The 21597-nt window shown below is 39.5% G+C and overlaps 1 protein-coding gene across 1 annotated transcript in view; it reads right to left on the bottom strand.

Annotated features, from left to right (window-relative positions):
• Positions 1 to 21597, bottom strand: part of USP40 (ubiquitin specific peptidase 40) — a 67285-nt gene that overhangs the window by 6242 nt on the left and 39446 nt on the right. The window contains exons 18-27 of the mRNA XM_028140603.2: positions 20709 to 20762; positions 19970 to 20058; positions 17520 to 17606; positions 15184 to 15220; positions 13321 to 13385; positions 11222 to 11296; positions 8074 to 8200; positions 6264 to 6358; positions 4902 to 5020; positions 1023 to 1088 (exon numbers count right to left, since the gene is read on the bottom strand). Coding sequence (XP_027996404.2) covers positions 1023 to 1088; positions 4902 to 5020; positions 6264 to 6358; positions 8074 to 8200; positions 11222 to 11296; positions 13321 to 13385; positions 15184 to 15220; positions 17520 to 17606; positions 19970 to 20058; positions 20709 to 20762 — 814 coding nt within the window. The remainder of the gene's footprint in view (positions 1 to 1022; positions 1089 to 4901; positions 5021 to 6263; positions 6359 to 8073; positions 8201 to 11221; positions 11297 to 13320; positions 13386 to 15183; positions 15221 to 17519; positions 17607 to 19969; positions 20059 to 20708; positions 20763 to 21597) is intronic.

Here is a 21597-nt window from a genome sequence, read left to right as displayed (position 1 = left end):
CAGTAGCATTCAAAGCAAACATTTAAACAATGACAATATTTAATGATGGTTTGAGGGTGAAGTAAATATTCAAAACACTCTGTGAACATAAATTGGTATAACTTACCTGGAAAGGAATTAATGTATTTTAAAAGGTTTAAAATGTCCACACCATTTGATCCAGAAACCCCCCCCAGAAACTACTGGTAACACCATTTGTATTAAAACAGTCACATCACATGAAGGTCAGTGTGGCTGAAAGAGCGCAATCAAAGTTACTGGATGTCAGTGTTAAGAAGGGACCTTAACACTCGGTGATGCTAAAAAAAACGGCTTATTCAGTTAACTGCCACGCATCCAAAATGGAAACCATCCCCACATGCCACGGTATTTTGAATTTAAATCAATTTGCAATGAATATTATAAATATATTACAATTCGGGTGTTCTTGAATATTTTCAGCTGAAAATTCTCATGAAAAATTATTTTAAAGTTAGTCAGGGCTGCCACTTAGGGAAAACATTTTTTTTTTAATAGACATGCGTGGTGTGTGGGGAAGGTCCAGAGCTTGCGTCTACAGACGCTTATGGCGTACAATATAAAAGATTCTTCGATAGTGAAAAAATAATAGGAAGAAACTTTGGGGTGCTTCTTTATTCCAAAAATACTTTCACTCTGACAAAAGCACTGGGGATACAGCCATGACCAAAAAACAAAGTACTTAACTCTCGCAAAGATTACATCCTAGTAATGGGAGACATAATACGTCAGGTTTGATATTCGGATGAAAAAAGTAGAATAAAGGGCCAGAGTGAGAGGTGCTATAAGGCAGTTTGACCTCAGACTCTCCACCTACATCAACAGAGCGGAACACAAGCATCCAGCTTGTCCTTCAAGATCAAGTGGGCTTAGTGTGCACTTGGACTTATTGAACAAGTCTCATTTTATGGAAAATGGGTTCCACGTTATAGACAGAACAAAATCTGTTTAATCTGCCATACTACTGAGAAGCCACCCGCTGTGATAAGACATGTAATTCTTACCCTAAGTGTTCTTCTTTCTGAAGGGGCTCTAAGCAGATCTCAGTTCTCCTCCCCAACTTACATTCCCTGATAATAAAACAAAATAATAGTGACATCATTTAATTTTTTAAAACATTTTTTTGTCAATTTTAAACTGTCTTAATAAGCAAAATATTATACATTTAAGACGACTATGGCCCTAGCTGGTTTGGCTCAGTGGATAGAGTGTCAGCCTGTGGACTGAAGGGTTCTGGGTTCAATTCCAGTCAAGGGCACATGCCTGGGTTGCAGGCTCAATCCCCAGTAGGGGGCGTGCAAGAGGCAGATGATCAATGATTCTCATCATTGATGTTTCTATCTCTCTTCCTCAGAAATCAATATATATAACTTTAATACTACTATGAACAATTATATTCCAACACAATGGACAACCTAGGAGAAATGGGTAAATTCCTAGGAACATGTAACCTACAAGGATGAATCATAAAGAAATAGAAAATACAAATTATTACTAAGGAAATCGAATAAAAAAATCACAAATCTCCCAACCAAGAAAAGTCTAGGACCAAATGGTTTTCAGTGATGAATTCTACTAGATATTTAAAAAAGAATAGTAATCCTTCTCAAACTCATTCAAACTTATTTTATGAGGGCAGCACTACACTGATATCAAAGCCAGACAAGGACACTTTAAGAAAATTACAGGCTAATATCCCTCAGGAGCATAGATGCAAAAATCCTCAAATTAGCAAACTGAATTAAACAATACATCACAAGGATCATATACCATGATCAAATGGGAGTTATGCTAGGGATGCAAGGTTGTGACAAATATCTGCAAATCAACTAGTGTGACATACCACATTAACAGAATGAAGGATAAAAATCTGATCACCCATGCCGAAACCGGTTTGGCTCAGTGGATAGAGCATCGGTCTGCGGGCTGAAAGGTCCCAGGTTCGATTCCGGTCAAGGGCATGTACATTGGTTGCGGGCACATCCCCAGTGGGGGGTGTGCAGGAGGCAACTGGTCGATGTATCTCTCTCATCAATGTTTCTAGCTCTCTATCCCTCTCCCTTCCTCTCTGTGAAAAATCAATAAAATATATTTAAAAAAAAATCTGATCACAATAGATGCAGGAAAATACATCTGACTAACTTCAACATATTTTCATGTTAAAAACTCAAACTGGATGTAGAGGAAATGTACATGAGAAAGGTCATATATGACAAGCCCACAGTTAACATACTCAGTGGTGAAAAGCTGAGCGCTTTCCTCTATGATCAAGAACAAGACAAGATGCTTGCTCCTTCCACTCATACTCTACAGAACTGGAAGTCCGGTCAGGGCAGTTAGGGAAGAGGAAGAGTAAAACTGCTTCTATTTGCAGACGGCATGGTTATATTTAGAAACCTTACACACTACACCAAAAAACCCTATTAGAACGAATAAATAAACTTGCAGGATACAAAAATCAGCTAGCTACATTTATACACTAACAACTATCAGAAAGAGAAAGTTCCATTTACAACAGCATCAAAAAGAATACTTAGGAATACATTTAACCAAGAAGGTGAAAGGTCTGTTCACTGAAAACTATAAGACATTGATGAAGGAAATCGACTAAGACACAAATGGAAAGATATTCCATATTCATGCACTAGAAGAATATTGTTAAAATGTTCATACTACCTAAAATGATCTACATGTAAAATACAAATCCTATTAAAATATCAATGGCATTTTTCACAGAAATAGAAAAATTAATCCTAAATTTTGTATGGAATTTGTATGAAATTATATTATGAAGCTATAGTAAATGTCGGGTCCTGGCATAAAAACAGACACATAGATTTATGGAACACAACAGAGACCCCAGAAATAAACCCACATACATGCTCAATTAACTTACAATAAAGGCACCAAGAAGATACAATGGGGAAAGAATACTCTCTTCTATAAATGGTGCTGGGAAAAATGGACTGCTATCTTGCTACATCACACACAAGATCTACTCAAAATAGATTAAAGACTTGAACCTAAGACTGGAAACTATAAAATTCCTAGAAAAATAACAGAGGGTAGGCTCCTAAGTTCCTTGACATTGGTCTTGGCAATGATTCTTTGGATTTCACTAAGAACAAAGGCAACAAAAGTGAAAATAAACAAGTGGACTACATTAAACTAAAAACCTGCACAGCAAAGGAAACCATCAACAAAATAAAAAGGACTGGGAGAATCTATGAACTGGGAGAAAGTATTTGCCAATCATATACCTGATAAGGGGTTAATACCCAAAATATATAAAAAAATCCATACAACTCAATAGCAAAAACCCCAATTTGATTTAAAAAATAGAGGAAATGAATAGACATTTTTATAAAGAATACATACTAATAGCCAATAGGTACATGAAAAGGTGCTCAAAATCACTACTCTAGTCATCAGGAAAATGCAAATCAAAACCACTAGTTTTCACCTCACACCTATTAGAATGGTTATCATAAACAAATAATAATAAAAAAAACACCCCAAGAGATAAGTACTGGTGAGGATGTGGAAGAGAGGGAACCCTTGCGTATTACTGGTGGGAATGTAAACTGATACATCCATTGTGAAAAAACAGTATGAAGGTTCCTCAAAAAATTAAAAATAGAACTATCATACCAAATGATCCAGCAACCCTACTTTTTCAGGACATCAATGAGAAAGGAAATGAAAACAAGCTATCAAAGAAATACCTGCACTCCCATGTTCATTGTAGCATTATTCACAACAGCTAAGAGATGGAAGCAACCTAAGTGTCCACCAACAAACAAATGAATGGATAAAGATGAAGTGTGTACACACACACACACACACACACACACACACGACTATTATTCGGCCACAAGAAAGAAAGACATTCTGTTGTTTGCGACAACATGGATGGACCATGAGGGCATTATGATAAGTAAGATTAAGTCAGAGAAAGACAAATACTGTATGATATTTACTTATATGTAGAATCTGAAAAAGCCAAATCCATAGCAGTAGACACCAGAACGGTGGTTATCAAGGGGCTGAGAGAGCAGATACTAAATGTTCTCACCACGAAAAAGAAATTATGTGATGTGATGCAGGTGTCAGCTAACGCTATGGTGGTGATCGTTTTGCAATGTATGTGTATCAAATCAACATGTTGTATGCCTTAACTTACACAATGTTATATCAGTTACAGCTTAATAAAGCTAGAAAAAAAAAACACTCAAAATTTTTTTCACAGTCTCTGGAACATAGTAAACATACATGAAGCTACATTTTATACTTAACTAGAGGCCCGGTGCATGAAATTTGTGCACGATGGGGGGGGGAGGGGTGTCCCTCAGCCCAGCTTGCACCCTCTCCAATCTGGGACCCCTTGAGGGATGTCCGACCACTGGGATCGGGCCTAAATAGGCGGTTAGACATCCCTCTCACAATCCTGGACTGCTGGCTCCCAACTGCCCTCCCCTGCAGGCCTGGTCCCCCCCAACTGCCCTCCCCTGCAGTCCTGGTCCCCCCCAATTGCCCTCCTCTGCCGGCCTGGTCACCCCTAACTGCCCTCCCTGCTTGCCTGATTGCTCACAACTGCCCTCCCCTGCAGGCCTGGTCCCCCCCAACTGCCCTTCCCTGCAGGCCTGGGTCTCCCCACAACTGCCCTCCCCTGCTGGCCATCTTGTGAGGGCCATCTTGTGTCCACATGGGGGCAGCCATCTTGTGTCTTGGTGTGATGGTCAATTTGCATATTACTCTTTTATTAGATAGGATATGGAAAGTGAAGCTGTTCCAGAGTTTGATTTATGGTAAGAAGCGTCACCCAGTTGACATGTGGAATTGCCAGGATCGGGCTTTGTTACTGAATTCAACAAGGAACCCACCTGAGCTGCTGCTGGTTTTTTCGTAAAAGCCTCCCAGGGCGCTTACTGTCCACTGTCCAGGCTCTGAGGAAGGCAGGGGACAGGATGGAAAACTCCAACAAGGAGGGCAAGGTCATAGCCTAGAAAAGAAACAGGCATTTGTAGAAATTTGTCCAAGGGTTTGGAAAAGCACTCTTAAAAAGAGACTGCTTTAGGAAGAAATGACGCACGATACAAGAACATCTGAGGGAAAGAGTATCTTGAGTAATGGTACTACCTACTGAAACATTCCCAGAACAAACTCAAACTAATCAGCTGAGAGATAAGTGAGTTTCCGATTTCTAAATCTGAACCCAAAACTCCTTTTTGATCAGTATGTTTTAGAAAATGAAACTTTAAAATTAATCTTTAGGTGAGTCTAACTCTCAAGAGCAGAGGTCACTATAGAGGAAGCAAGGGCCTGGTCTACTCCATCCTGGGAGTCTCCAGCAGTGTCTGCACTGCCCAGGAAGTAACTTGATTCTGAAATATTTCAGTATCTTTGGATCCTACTGCTAGCCCCAAACTGCTGCACTGATTCTAGAGGAGTAGATAATTATATTATTTAGGTTGCAGTATATAAAATGGCCAATATTCATCCATTTTAACCTAAAAACAGCAACTCTGTATCTTTCCATCCAATATGAGGAAAACAAGTCTCTTCCTACTTGTTCTCATGATAATGAAACCATCTGCTTTTTTTGAGGACACACAGGTCAAATGTTAGTGACTGATACTCTTATTATCTGCCCCCACATTTTTCCCTTTAAGAGGAAGAAGGGATGTTCACTTTAGTCCAATTAAGTAAGATGCTTCTGAGACATTTAGTGTTGTATTCAATTTAGTCTTTCCATTTGGACAAAACACTCTTTCTCTATGAATATTAACACACAAGAAGACACTATAATCTGACATAAAGCTGATATTCTGACCTGGGAAATTGATACTGCCTCTTTAACAACATATAACACATGGATCACAGTGATACAAAAACAATGTAAAGGTTAAACTGAACGTTTTACAAATGTTTCAATAAATCATGTTTACCTAAAAGGTAAAAATAAACATAAGCTGCAAGTCACTGAGGATATATTTGAATGAAAGCACAGCATGCCTGTCAGAGGAGGAGGAATGAGAGCCACAAGGGCAGCCGGCAGAAAAGAAGACCAGGGAGCTGAGCCGTGTGCGTGTCGCCTGCTGGGTACTTACCACTGAACATGGCATGTAACACATGCCATATCAGAACAGACTGTAAGTGAGGGAAAAGGAGATAGAAGAATAGATTAATATCTCACTGGAAGCAGCCAGACCCCCACTCAGGTACGCTGCAGGAAGAAGTCTGACCTGAGCCTTCAGCTCCGCCAAGGTGGCATCTTCTGAGATTTTGACGTCTCCCAGGTAGCGGAGGGGAACATCTGCATGCACATCACCAGCAGCACCTGCAGAGGACAGAGCCAGATGTTAGGAGCTTGAAGTGCATTTATTTCATATTTCTAAAATATATTCCATGTTTTGATGTCGTAAGTACTTTTAATAAAATTCCATTCATGTAACTCAGAATCTGAGTTCCTCCAATTCAGGCCTCCTGCCTTTGGAGGGGAGGAAGCTATTGGCACAGTACCACGGCTTTCTCAGTGCTTTGGGTTCGAGGAATTTCATGCCTGTGTCTACTAGAATGTTCTTTTTGATACTCCTCCCTCAAAGAGGACTTTGCTGGTAGGATACTTTGCCCTTATTCTTTGTATCACATTCCTGTTTCTTTCTCTCATCACACCTATCACACCTGTTTCTGTTTTCTTGGGTATAAAGACTATGACAGTCAGGAGAGGGCAGACCTGCATTCTCATCGTCTGTTAAGTGTGTGGCAGGGTGGGCGTTATGAAGTCGATGTTTACTGACAGAGTCCTTGAAAGTAAGAAAGCCTTCTACATTTGTTATAAAAAGGGGAAAATAAAACGTTCTCTCATCTAGAATCCTGGGTATAAAAGTTGGCAACTAAATTTAAAATTCAGAATAATTTAACTCATTTTTGCTTTAGTTAAATCTCTTAGTTTATTGCTGGGCACACTGCTAATATACAACAAAATTAGATTGTAAATAAATTAAAACAAAAAGCAAATGGTTTTTCTTGTGCCTCAAGGACACCACATGCTATTACTTTTTGGAAACTCTCCGGAATTTAAAAACGTTTCTCATGTGTTGTTATATAAAGAAGGACTATCAAACAATGATCCTATTTCTTCACTTTCATGGGAAAACTCAATGATTAAACACACTTTTTAAGTCTGTAGCCAACTATATATGTAACTATTATTCTATTACCAAAGCATTTTTATATTTAGTTAACACATCTAATATGACCCAACCAAAAAATAACTTAATGCTAATTTCATAGCTAATTCAACATGAAAATATTTTATTGGTCTAAACATGTATTCTTAACTTCAAAGAGTAAGGAGAGAAGAACTTGATTCATTTTTAGTAGTTTCAATACTGAGGTTTAAAAAGTAAAAAAGAAATATAAGTATCTAATACTCTACCCCCCACAAAAGCTAAATCACTAAATAAAGCATGATTAAAAATATATAAAGAATTGATCCTACTAATAATATATCTACAGTCGCAAAGGAGGCTGATGGCTGTTTTCTTTATATCGAAGCTGAAACCCACTGCTGACAATGGAAAGCCAAACCCTCTGCTGTCATTTCTTGCTCATTGTGACCTGTGCCGAGTTCTGTCTGCGGAGAAGCCACTTAGAAGTAAAGCAGAAGGCGGTGAGGGGTGGAATGCCCTGGAGGTAGCTCCTGGGGGGCAGGAGCGGATTAGGGTGCAGTAACGGACTCCAGCCCTGCCTCTGCCCGGCTGCCTCCATATCCTAGCCTACCATGAGGACCCTGAGAGATGACATAAAAATTCCTTGAAAAAATATACTGATATAAAGACTTAACATGCTGTACCTTATAGTGAGTGGTTGGTTTTAAAGCATTGCATAAAAGGGGAATGGTGTTACTGCTTTGGAATGACTTGTGGAATAAATAGGTTGATTTTCAACCATACATTTAAAAAAAGAAATGTCATTTGCCCTCAGAGCAGAAGCAGTTGTTTTACTTTTCTTTATGACACGTACGCCACTGAGATTCTGTTGTATTCTCACCTGGGGTGGAAGTAGCTCTCCAGATCTCGCCTTGAGAAGGGGTACAGTTCCTCTGGTCCAGATGTCTCTTCCCCTGACCCTTGGGCCCCGGAGGCTGGTACCACCAGATGGGCACCTTCAGGAGACCCTGGAGAAGGGAGCATTTCTCACTGTTTTGAGGTACACAGATTAAGTGAACTTGCATTGCTACTTCCATAAAGAGGAACATCTTGATGACAAAAAGTGTTCCCAAATTTTTTGTTTTTCCTTTTAGATGTATAACTGCTATATATTACACTTGTTTTTACAATAAAAAAGTTTGTGATAAAAATAAGACTAAATGTTCTTTGTTTAGAAGTAGCTCAGTAGTTACAATACATGAACAGTATAAACAAATTAGCAAAATGTTTGACATAACCAGCTATATAAATACTAGAGGCCTGGTGCACAAAATTCGTGCACGGGTGTGTGTGTGTGTGTGTGTGTTGTGTCCCTCAGCCCAGCCTGCATCCTCTCCAATCAGGGACCCCTCGAGGGAGGTCTGACTGCCCATTTAGGCCCAATCCCATGGGCAGTCGGACATCCCTCTCACAATCTAGGACTGCTGGCACCCAACCACTCGCCTGCCTGCCTGATTGCCCCTAACTGCTTCTGCCTGCCAGCCTGCCTGATCACCCAACCACTCCCCTGCCAGCCTGATTGATGCCTAACTGCTCCCCTGACGGCCCGATTGCCCCTAACTGCCCTCCCCTGCCGGCCCTATTGCCCCTAACTTCCCTCCCTTGCCAGCCTGGTCCCCCCCAACTGCCCTCCCCTGAAGGCCTGGTTGCCCCTAACTGCCCTCCCCTGCAGGCCTGCTCCCCTCCAACTGTCCTCCCCTGCAGGCCTGGGTCCCCCCTCAACTGTCCTCCCCTGCAGGCCTGGTTGCCCCCAACTGCCCTCCTCTTCCGGCCCAGTCACCCCTAACTCCCCCCACCCCCTTTGCAGGCCTTGTCTCTCCCAACTGCCCTCCCCTGCTGGCCATCTTGTGGCGGCCATCTTTGACCACATGGGGGTGGCCATTTTGTGTATTGGAGTGATGGTCACTTTGCATATTACCTCTTTATTATATAGGATATTCAGGCCCTGTGAGAGCAGCATGAGCACGAGGCCCCAGATATGGTGCTTTCATTCATTCGAGTTCCCAGGGGAACTTGAGAGAATCAACAGCCCACTGGTCTAAGTTGGATTCCTGTACATACACTACAGGAAATAAACACATTTCCTTAAACATGTCCTGTAATTTTAGTTTTACTAATGTAACTGGTTCTTCGCTAACTCTTTTTGTCTGTTAGTAAAGAACTTTAATAGTTTTATTAGGGATTAAAGATGTTACAGGATGAGAATGTGAAAAAACATGTAAAATATTTTAAATATATATTTCAAGAAATCCATATTAAAATAATTTTTGTTTATTAAATAGGTGAAGACTGAAAAACACTCAACCTCCATTCAATGAAATAAATAAGTATAAACCAGAAAAACAAAATTCTATTTTTTTACTTATCAGACTGTCAAAAAACCAGAAAGTTTAATAATATTCTATATGTTGTTGAAAATATGGGTAATTTGGTAGCAGAAGTATAAACTTGCAGCAAACTTTTTGGAGAGTAATTGAAATTGTCACAATTTAAAGGCCACGCCCCAGACCTGCCATCCATGGTGAGAATTTGCCTTCTGATGGACGAGCCCTGAGACAAAGTCACGGGTACAAAGACAGTCACTGCCAATTGTGATGGCAGCAGAATACAGTGGTAGGTCTAGGAATTTATTCTGTAGATAAATGGACATTTAAAATATTTTTTGCAGTATCATTTATATTAACAAAAGACTGTATTGAAAGAGACTGGTTAAATTATAGTACCTCCATACAATGGGAGATATAGATACCACCTATAGAATGAGATGACTTGATGTGTACTGCTACACATCAAGGTGGGTGGGCAAAGGTGGGTTTACAGTTGCATGCAAACAATACAATTAGTAAAGAATAATACAAGAATCATTCTGTATTTCATGTATGTGCTATGTACACACACAGACTTACTTGTGTATTGACACAGAGGCATCTGGCTACCTCTGGAGGGATACACTGAGTGGCTGGGGGGTAGGGAGGATAGTTATTTTTCCTGGCTCAGCTTTTTATACACTTTGAATTTTGTATCATAAGTATTACCAATTCAAAAATTAACTTTAAAGAGCATGGTATGTAAAATACCACAGAATTTCATGAAGTCATGGAAAAGAATAAGGTAGGTCTGTATGTGCTGATATGAGGAGATCCTAAAGATAAATTAAGTGAATAAAAACAAAAAACCAACAGGTATAAAACACTGTATGGAATATGATCCCCTGAATGGAAACTTTAAATACATATGGATATATTTACACTCAGCATACAAACAGGTATCACTTTTCTTCTTGAAAGGACAAGTAAGTTAATTGTGGCTCTTCCTGGGGAGAAACTTTTGTTTTTCATTTTATATAGCCTTCTATGCTGTGTGAATTTTCTAATAAGCTAATGGATAGCTGAGTACTGGAGTTTGGGGTCAACTTTTTTTTTAATTTTTACATGTGTCCACATTAAAAATACGAATTAAGTAATGGTTTTAGAAAATGGGAACATGCAGTGTTTATGAAAGTGGAGGGAAAGAAGCCCTCATATACTGCTGGAAGGACTGTAAATCTAGTACAACTCTTTGGGAAAACAATTTGGCAACATACATCTTCAAGTCTTTAAAAAGTTCATACCCTTTGACTTGTTAATTCCATCTTTAGGACTATCTTAAGATGGATTAGTTTTTAAGTACTATTATAAGAAAAAATTTAAAATAAGGTAAATTTCCAACAATGAAGATAAAAAGTGAATTAAACTGTGATAAGTCATACATTTTAACTGTTTTTGGATTTTATGATCAGGTTCACAAATTAAATAGAAAAGGTAGAAAATAAAATTGTATATACCATTGGTTTTATAGGAAGGAAATACCTAAGATGTACAATATGATGGCTGTGTCTGGTAGACTTTGGGGTAAGTTCTTTGTTCTCTTTCTGACTGTTGCATTGCCTCACTTTCCCACAGAGACAATAACCATTGTTCACAGAGTGTCTATTGGAAGCAAAGTCTTACCGGAGGAAGAAGTTTCCCTTCAGTTAAAAGCAGAGTATCTCCAGAACATATCATAAGCTCTTTCAGTGTTGCATCCTGGGAATACGGAAATTTTTTTGTTACTTGTGACTTCTGCAAGGAACAAACAGACCACTGGACTTCTGTTTGTGAACCCTATGCCTCTATTACCCTTGAAATAAATAAATGAATAAATGATAAAGCAGATGTTGAGTAGAAAATAGGCTTATAAAACAGTCTATTATTATATATTAGATTATGAGTAGGACCTGTAAGTATCATAGAAGATTAGAGGAAAGGGAGAGGTGAGAAATAATGAGACTGATTTACAGAAGATGACATTTTAGTTAAATAATAAGACTGATTTATAGAAGATGACATTTTAGTCAAACCTAAAAAGATGCGTTGGATTTGGAAAGGTGGATGAAACAAGAAAAGGAATTTCTCATGAAAAAGCAAACAAAGTCAAGGTCATGTCAAGAATAACTATGGCTTGGTTAGGGAAGAGCTCAGACTAGACTGAGTAGAGTGGACAGTATCAGAGTAACGGGGGCGGGGGGGGGAGAGGGGAGGGGGCGGAGACTGGATCAGAAGGGTGGTCGAAGGGATGTGGAATAGAAAAAAAGGAGCTTTTAGTTCCTTTGTAAAAAGCCACAAGACTTCTGAGAAGGTGTTTTTAAAAATCTATCTGGCTGCTACATGCATAACACACTGAAGTGGGGAACACCTGGGCTCGGGGAGGCCAGTTGCAGTAATTTAGGTAAAAGGGGAAAAAAATGGCTTGAACCAGGAGGCCAGCAGTGGACTCAGGAAGGAGTGGAAAAACTGATAGGCCTTTGAAGGCTGAGCCCAAACATGAGGGCGGCAGGTAAGTTGGATTGGCCACATCTCAGGCTGAAAAAGATCAGGATGGGAAAGACAGCAAATCTGGGAAGAGGAAGCAGTTTTAAGGGTAATGAGTTTGCTATAGACAGTTTTAGAATTGTTTGATACCAATTTGGGACTTAATAGAAAAGAAAATGTGGAAACTATGTGACTAGATATTACTCTTGACATCCAAACTATATGTCCTAAAGATTTTTTTTTTATTAAATATATTTTTATTGATTTCAGAGAGGAAGGGAGAGATAGAAACATCAATGATGAGAGAGAATCATTGATCGGCTGCCTCCTGCACATCCCCTACTGGGGATCGAGCCCGCAACCCAGGCATGTGCCCTTGACCGGAATCGAACCCGGGACCTTTCAGTCCACAGGTTGACGCTCTATCCACTGAGCCAAACCGGCTAGGGCCTGAAGATTCTTTAGGTCCACTTCTTACTCTGGGCAGTCAAATCCCTGGCCAAGATTCAAGAGAGTCCTCTCTCTATATTGTTACTGACCACAACACAGCAAAGAGTGTCTGAGGGATGACTCCAGTACACCTATTTCAATCAACCTCTGTTGATGTTCACTGCCACTGTATATCACTGAATAGAAGCAGGCAGATAGGGGAGGGGCGGCTGACCACATTTCAGTCTAAACGTTCTCACAAAACTTCATTATGGGTCACTTCTAATGCCGTGATGTTGGATACGAGGTTGGATGCTATTTGGATAAGATTAACCAGACCCCACCTATCCTGTGATACAACTGTTCTTAAGGCTACCCTAAGAGTTTGGCTGGATCCAGAGATGTAGTTTAGATAAGAGCCTAAGTGATTGGTTGGTAAGATGAATTCTGCCATCAACTCTGAGATTAAAATATTCAGGCTTCGAAGTTCAGAGTGTATCTCCAAATTCTTTAATTAGTTCAAATGTCTTTTGTTCTCTAAAGTTCTCTGCTTCCTAATGAAGAACCAGTATTCTCAGGGACACACTCTCTTACCAAAAGAGGACTTAACACAGGTGTCAGAAATAGTCCCCCTTAGCTGAGACCTTCCCTCCGAATGCTCTCAAATAACTACCAGGAGGGAAGAGTAAGGCAGACGCATGTATATATTTTTGAATCCTAGACAAATTAAATCTTTCTCTAGAATTTATTCATGAGTAGGATGAGTATCCTGTATAAAGTACCAAATAAACCCCATCATTTTAGAGTGAAATACATAAAAATAACCTTACTTCTTCACACAAAGGCTCCCCAGCTTCATAGCACCAATCCATTTTTCTTAAGTGCCATGTGTCACCTGTGAAAGCAGCAGAATCAAAATGAAAAAATTCACAAGGATGTGTTTTAAGAGTTTGTCAGGAATGACCCTTCTGGGTAAAGGAAAACTGAATGGGATTTGATCTAATAATTATTAACTAATTTTTTTAAAAAAAATTCCCTCGCCTGGCTGGTGTGGCTCAGTGGTTGAATGTCAACCTATGAACCAGGAGGTCACGGTTCATTTCCCAGTCAGGGCACATGCCTGGGTTGTGGGCTCGATCCCCAGTGTAGGGCAGGAAGCAGCCAATCAATGATTCTCTCTCATCATGATGTTTCTATCTCTCCCTCTCCCTTCCTCTCTGAAATCAATAAAAATATATTTAAAAAAATGAAATCAATAAAAATATATATTTAAAATAAAATTCTCTCTTCCAGAGCATGAAAAATAAGTTCTTTCCCCAACTTGGTTAATCTTCTATTCCACCAAAAATAGATGTATAATTGTGTATAATTATATATTTGCAAATGAAAATAACACTTGCTACTATTACATGATAGCTACATTACGCCTTTATTATTTACATGTATACACACATCACACATGAGTATAAATATATGTACATATACATATAAGTACAGAAGTTAAGTTTCATTTCACTGTCTTGGCTGAAAGTATATGCTAACATTGCTCAGCAACTGATAATGTGTTCAGCAAAACTGGTGCTATCCAATTAGTGGTTAATCTAACAAAAATAGTGCTTTTGGAATAGCATTTAATAAAGTCGGTATAACAACACTTATAAATGGTAAACAGTCTTTAATTAGATTTCTGTTTTTTACATGCTTGCTGCACTGAGGAAATGGGAAGAAAATTTTTTGAAGGGAGCCAAGTCGAGCAGAAACTGGAAATCCTGGTTATTAAGAAAAACAGCAACGTCTTATAGTCAACTCCCCCACCCCCTGAAAGAAACTACAGCCAGAGGAATATTTATCCTGCATAGGCCACAGGTTTTGAATCCCAATACTCTTCTTTGCAGATCCTTTTTGTCATTAATTCCAGTTTTAAATACAGTAAGATTTACATGAATATTTAACTTAATCTAAGTATATATTTTTTGAAAACACACCAGTAAGTTAAAAGTGAACACCATTACTTCATAGCACAGCAAGATGGAAAGAACTCGGATTCTGAAATCAGAGAGACTGTAAATTACACTTGCTGTGTAACTCTGGGTAAGCCATTTAACCATTTTCAGCCTCTGTCCCATCCTCCGTAAAATGGGAACGGGATGATCCCTGCATGGGAACACTGCTGTCGAGATGAAATGGGAATGCACAGAAGCTCCAGAGCACGTTACCTTCCCTTCCAGACAACGAATGCAGTCAGAGAGGCAAAGCACTCCAATGAAAGCAGTGTGATGCTCGCTGCCTGTGTTCCCCTGGTAGCTACTTCAGACGTCCTGCATTTGTGTTTTCATTCATATGACATTCCCTGATCTACACTAAAACACACAGGTATGAAGCACAATCACCGAAATTTCTGAATCAATGAGGTTTAAACAAAACCAGCGAAAGACTGGGGTGATTCCACAAGGTAATCTTAACTTCATCTTTTCTGTGTCTTTGCTGGATCCTCAGTGGTCGGCTAACTTACAACTACAGTTCTTACAGCTTGCAAACAGAATCAGGAGAACTTATTATGTACACACAGATATTAAGTGTAACAGATAACACTGAGAAAAAAAAGGCTGAAACATTTTCATTAGGCTTACAAGAACTTTCTTGTAAGTCAATGATGTGGATAAGATTATACATTATCATTGCCTGTAACTTACCTGGTAGGCCAAATTTCTCCAGCACTGTCTTCAAACACTGTAAAAAAAAAAAAAAGTATGTTCATTAGTTTCCTGTTTCTGAGTTACAGTATTGAAAGAAACAACCTCTTTGGACCCTGGGGCCTATTTAAGTCTGATCAAATAGATAAGAATACACATAGTTAAGAAGATGACTGAATAAGCTCTCCTTCCTAAGAGCTAGAGGGGAAAAACCCCAGTTATGTTGAGAGAAGACCAGGAATGCTGTTGTGGGTGTGTTGTAATTTGTGATGACAATCAAACACATAGCAACTGGGTATGTAAGCCTGGAATTTTGAGGCGAGATCCAGTCTAAGGATTGAGCCCTAAGGTGCTCACAGCTGGAGAGAAGAGGAAGTAGCAAACTGAGAAGGGGTAGGAAGGGAAATCTGAAGAGCTGCAAGGAACAGTCATCACGTATGTGCCCTGCTGCGGAGAGAGAGGGAGAGCGAGATGAAGGCTGAGAACCGCTTGCTGCACTTGGTAAGAGCTGTTTCGGTGGTGTGGTGGGAACAAGTTTACCTGCCATGAGAACAGAAAGACACACACATCGCTCCTTTGTACAGACTTGTGATTTACTTTCTTTGAAATTAAAAACAAACACAACACTCAAATTCAAAGGCAAATGAATTTGAGTATTTTCAGCATGTAACAAGAGTAAAGAAACTTACTAAAAAGGTGTTTTCTCATGGAACTCTTTAGCCACATGAGGACCCTCAAATCTCAATCACTGCTGCAGCCAATCGTGCTTGTCAGTACCCCAACCCAGATTCTTTTGAAGCAAATGTCAGGTATCATATAGTATTTATTAATATTTATGGAAAGATAAACATTCTTTTAAAAAACACACCCTAAAACAATGATGGCATTTTTAAAAAATTAAGAATTCCTTAATAACAATTATCTAGTCAGTGTTCAAATTTCCCTACTTTCTCCCAAACCATTAGAGTTCTTCTGATTTGAATCAAGGGCCAAATGAAGTCCACACCCTGCCCTGCTTGCTGTTTCTCCTGAGACAAGATCGTTAAACCTACAGGCCTTTCTCCCCCGTAGCTGATTTATTGAAGAGGAGTTTTCCACTTTTCGACTGTGCTGACTGTACTTCTAGGTTTGGTCAGACTCAGGTTGTTTGGGGGTTTTGGGGGGCATGAAAAGCATGGGTAGTGTTAAACTTCTATAATGCCTGAGTGTTGTCCTTTTTGGGTTGTGAGCAGGCTTTTAGGATCATTGCCTTCAGACGTCATTCAGAGTTGAAAAACTGATAGTTTAAAATTCTTTCTTCTTTTTATCAGCTGGGATTGTTTATTTTAAAACCTGTTATCTGTCTAGTTGCCCTGCAGTATAGTCTGTAAAACAAAAACAGGACAAATGCTTGATTTTTTCCTTTATGGTTCCCAAGCACCCACTTGGTTACCCATCGGTACCTAATGAAGATGGCATTTTTAGGGTCACATGAACTCATAGACTTGATATGTACCAGTCAACTTTCATGACCATTCCCACTGAGGTCCAAGCTGTCTCATCTTTGACCAGAGGCAGCCTCTTCAAGTTGGCTTCTGTGTTTCTTTGCTGACGCCAGTCATCTTTGCTGGCTTCCCTTCTTCCTGTTCTGACAAGATGCTCAGGCTCATCTTACACTTCCCTGACCTAGACACAGAGCCCTGGTTCCTTCCTGCAGGAAGTGGTAGCTAGCAGCCAGTCTGGGTGCTCACTGTGGCTAGGCTAGTCATTGTTTCTAGGCTGTTTCAGGAGGAAGAAGTAGAAAAATATTTATTCAAAGAAAAAATGCAGCAAGTTTATTTGACTCTTCTAATTCAAATTCAAAGTATAGGCTTCACTTACCCACACTGCTGTCATCTGTCTGTCCATTTCCCACATTGAAAGTCCCAGTTCTCAGGACACCCACATAGTCATGTGTTTGCTTTATCACACACAAACACTCACATTTCTACCTCTGTGTATGTAACTGTGTGAGTATATAAAGTGAAAACAAAGGAAATATGCCACAATATTCATATTACTGGGATAAGGGATGATGAGGGGTTTTAATGTTTTTTAAAAATCTATTTCTACATATCCCAAATTTCTACAATCAACAAGATTATTGATAATAATAAAAAATAACCTAATGTAAAAGTCCAGTTGGCTCACCAATTTTCAAGCTTCCAAAACTACTCCTTTAGTGGGTACATACAATTATTTAAAGTATATAATGTAAACCCCTAGCCTTGGGACCTCGAAATCCTAATATAGGTTATTCCTATTCCCCAAATCAGACACCCACAGACTCCTCTTCTCCCCCAAGTAAAATAACTTACTTCTCTCACAGAGATTGTTTCTTCTACTATGATTTCCATCTCTGACCCAGGCTGGATATCACTCCCCATAGCGAAAAACAGGAACAGCTAAGATAAAGACAGAGTGTGAATGCAACTCAATCTAAATTTTAAAATTCTACAAATGTATTATTTACTTCCAAAAAAGAAACGTTTCATGTAGCCCATGAAACTTTAATAAAAATCTCAAATTATGTAAAAACAAGGCTATGTTGGGTAATTTAATGTTACAATTGAAATAATAATCTCAACTACCTAGAAATGTAAGATGCTTCATCACCAATGTTTTTACTACTAAAAACATCTCTCACAGATATTACTTATTCTTCCATGAGCTCCATCTTTCTTGGTCATTCCTCAAAGGGACTTGCAATTACCATACACTATAAGCATAACTGTGTTTTTCTCTGAATCATTTGGTTGTGACCTTATTTTCTGTCCATATACTATGATTCCCAAGACTCTACAGGAAAACTGTGAGTCTGAGCTCTTGTCAATTCAGCTGCTTGGAGCCCTATTTTCCTTCCATTTTTAAAAAATATGTTTTTATTGTTTTCAGAAAGGAGAGAGAGAAATGTCAATGATGATAGAATCATCGATCGGCTATCTCCTGCATGCCCCCTATGGTGGATCAGGCCTGCAACCCGGGCATGTGGCCTGACAGGGAATCGAACTATGACCTCCTGATTTATAGGTGGATGCTCAACCATTGAGCAACACTGGCTGGGCCTACTTTCCTTTGTAACTCAACTTCACGTGTCACATTTTCCTTTTCCAGCTTGTGCTCAAGTTCAGGGAAGAAGAAATTAAAGAGAGGTGGCTGGAAAACGAATTAAGTGGATCCAGACAGAGGGTTCCTGATATGAACCAGCTAACCTTGGCACAGTCTTAACAGTAAGGACATAAATATGACTTTGGGACTGTAATGAAAGTTTACTAAATAGGTAGGGCTTCTGGCAAAGTCAAACAGATGGTATTTATACAGGAAATGAATACTGATAAAGACCAAGCTGTTGTGAGATTATTATATTATTGTAGAGAAATTACATCCAGAATTAATATTCTGTATTTCATTAAATCTAAAATTTAATTAGCTATTACTCATTGCTTTATGTACCATGGAAAAAGAAAACACAGTGCTGGCTACAACTGTAGGATGCCATGGACAAAAGATGCAGCCTAATCTCACAGATGTTAAAAGTTGGGGGGAAAAGGGCACATTTCAGAATTTCTGAAATATGGTTGAAACTGGTAGCCATAAGATTACCCTTTTTTTTTTAAAAAAAAATATATTTTTATTGATTTTTCACAGAGAGGAAGAGAGAGGGATAGAGAGCCAGAAACATCGATGATAGAGAAACATCGATCAGCTGCCTCCTGCACAACCCCCACTGGGGCTGTGCCCGCAACCAAGGTACATGCCCTTGACCGGAATCGAACCCGGGACCCTCCAGTCTGCAGGCCGACACTCTATCCACTGAGCCAAACCGGTTTCGGCCATAAGATTACCCTTAACCAGTTTTCACAGAAAAAGAATCTTATGACTATGCTTTGACATAGTATTTTTTATTTACAATTTTTTTTATTCTCACCCAAGGACATGCTTAGAGAGAGGAAGGAAGAGAGAGAAACATGGATGTGTGAGAGAAACATTGATCAGTTGCCTTCCGCACGTGCCCTGACCTGGAAATCAACCTGCAACCCAGCCATGTGCCCTCACCGGAATCTAACCGGAGACCTTTCGGTGCACTGGATGACACTAAACCAACTGAGCAACACTGGCCAGGCTAATATTTTTTAATTAAACACAGAGAACTATATGGATGTATTCCTGAAATAAAAGGTATCATTTAAGGAAAATAAAACGTTTAAGAATTACAGTTTTACTGCAATAGTTAAGGTATCCTATATAATAAAAGCCTAATATGCTAAGTGTCCGGTCGTTCCTTCAACCCATCAAAGCGTAATATGCTAATGATATGCTAAGGCTGCGCAACCGCCCCCTATGACGTGCACTGACCACCAGGGGGCAGACAGCTGACCCGTCGACCAGTTGCTATGATGTGCACTGACCATCAGGGGGCAGACGTTCCAAACAGGTTAGCTTGCTGCTGGGGTCCAGCCGATCAAGACTGAGCAAGATGGCCAGACATGCCCTGGAGCCCTTCCATGGTCCTTCCCCAGCTGGCCAACCTCCCACGTCCCTCCCCAGCCCTGACCGTGCACCGGTGGGGTCCCTTGGCCTGGCCTGCGCCCTCTCACAATCCGCGACCCCTTGGGGGATGTGGGAGAGCCACTTTCGGCCCGATCCCGCAGGCCAGGATGAGGGACCCCATTGGTGCATGAATTCGTGTACTGGGCCTCTAGTGAATTATAAAGTGAAGAACTGACTGTGGGAAGGTGGGTGTGGTGGCTAGGCGATCTCATATTACCTGAGAGGAAGTTGGTGCTCTTCCAGGACAGAGTCCCAGTGAACTCCCCATCTTCAATTCTGCTTCCTTCAACGTGTAACTGTCTGGCACTACAAAAATTTTTTACAACAGAATGAATATTATTCATCCCTACCTTTCTGGGCAAAATACTATACTGCAATCAATTTTTCTTTTGAAAATCAAGAATGTCAAGAAAGAAAAAGTTGTACTTTATGCAAAAGGGTTATATATATATATTATCGTTATGTTTGATTTTCTATTTCCAAATGCTAGAATATATTATTCCTGTTGTATTATCTGTACAACAATGCTAAGACATAAGAGGTGACTAGGAATATTCTAGAGTCTACTATTAATAATTAGACTCAATTATGTCTAATGACAACAAGTGTTACAGAGGTTAGAAGACTCTATTCCAAAATAGATATCTCAATAAAGTTAGCAAATTAAAAAACTGACAATAAATCTTTAAGGATACAAGTAGATTAAAACCATGACTAAAATGAGGATCAGCTAATCAGAAATACAGCTGTTTTAAAACAGAAGTGTTTTAATTTTGGTTAAGATATTCTGTAACACATGAGTAATACACCTGGATGAAAGTATGTCCTATAAATTAATTTCTAAAAGGTAATTAAAGAATATTAGGTATTGGAAGCTATCATTTAAAGTAGAAGTGTTAAGAAAGTTAGATAGCATGAATATTTGTCAGCTTTTGAAAGCTACCACAAAGATTTACCTGGACAAAGAAGTTTCCCATTTCTATCAATAGGTCTCAAACAGCTGTTCTCAGCTACAAGTAAGAAGAAGCTGGTCAGTGCACCAAAGAAAGAAAACGAAAGAGCCTCTACTGTGTTAATTAGCAGGAAGCTATGATAAGCTAAAACGAAAACAACCCCACCTTCCCCCAACAACCAGAAAACAAGTACAGCCATCTTCACTTTGTACTGCAATAGCACAGGACTGTAAGAATGCCTTGCAAGCTGGAACTATGCAAAGCAATCTTAACAATGAGAAAAATTACAACTTTCTTGCCCTTTAAAAGATGTTGTCTTATTTCTTTGTACAAAATATGTCAATAGTGTAAACAGGGCTTGCTTTCTTCAGCTACTCATGTGACTTATGCTACACAGTGAGCATCTTTTCTTGTCACAGCGAACTGCCATACTCAGATTTCTAAGTTTGGATCAGCTTCCAATATTTTACATTTTTTGCTTTCAACCTCATGAAATATGCCCAAGAGCTCCTTTAATATGAACTTTTTTTTTGCCAGCGTCACTTCTCCTGGGACAGCTTCATTCTTTCTGTCACAAGCACGGTCCTCACTTCTGTGGATAAGTGCCCATTCATTAAGTTCCTCAACCTACATGGCTAGTCTCTTGAATGACTGCATGTCAACACCCCCATGTCAGCTATTTCTTCTATCACTCCACGTGCTTTGTTTCTTTGCTGCACTTTCCTCTTGGTTGGCCAGTTTGATGACCTGTCCTAATAAAATGTCATATGGGTTTACCACTGGGAGAAAGGAGGCAATGAACTATACACACTCTGCTGTCTGTGTGGTGAAATTAATGATCGACATGCAGTGATGTACGTTTGTTATTTCTGTAGTGATCTGCAGACTGAAG

Source organism: Eptesicus fuscus, chromosome 11 (assembly GCF_027574615.1).
Source record: "Eptesicus fuscus isolate TK198812 chromosome 11, DD_ASM_mEF_20220401, whole genome shotgun sequence".
NCBI lineage: Eukaryota > Metazoa > Chordata > Mammalia > Chiroptera > Vespertilionidae > Eptesicus > Eptesicus fuscus.
Note: the sequence above shows the minus strand (reverse complement) of the source record. Positions and strands in the feature narration are given on the sequence as shown.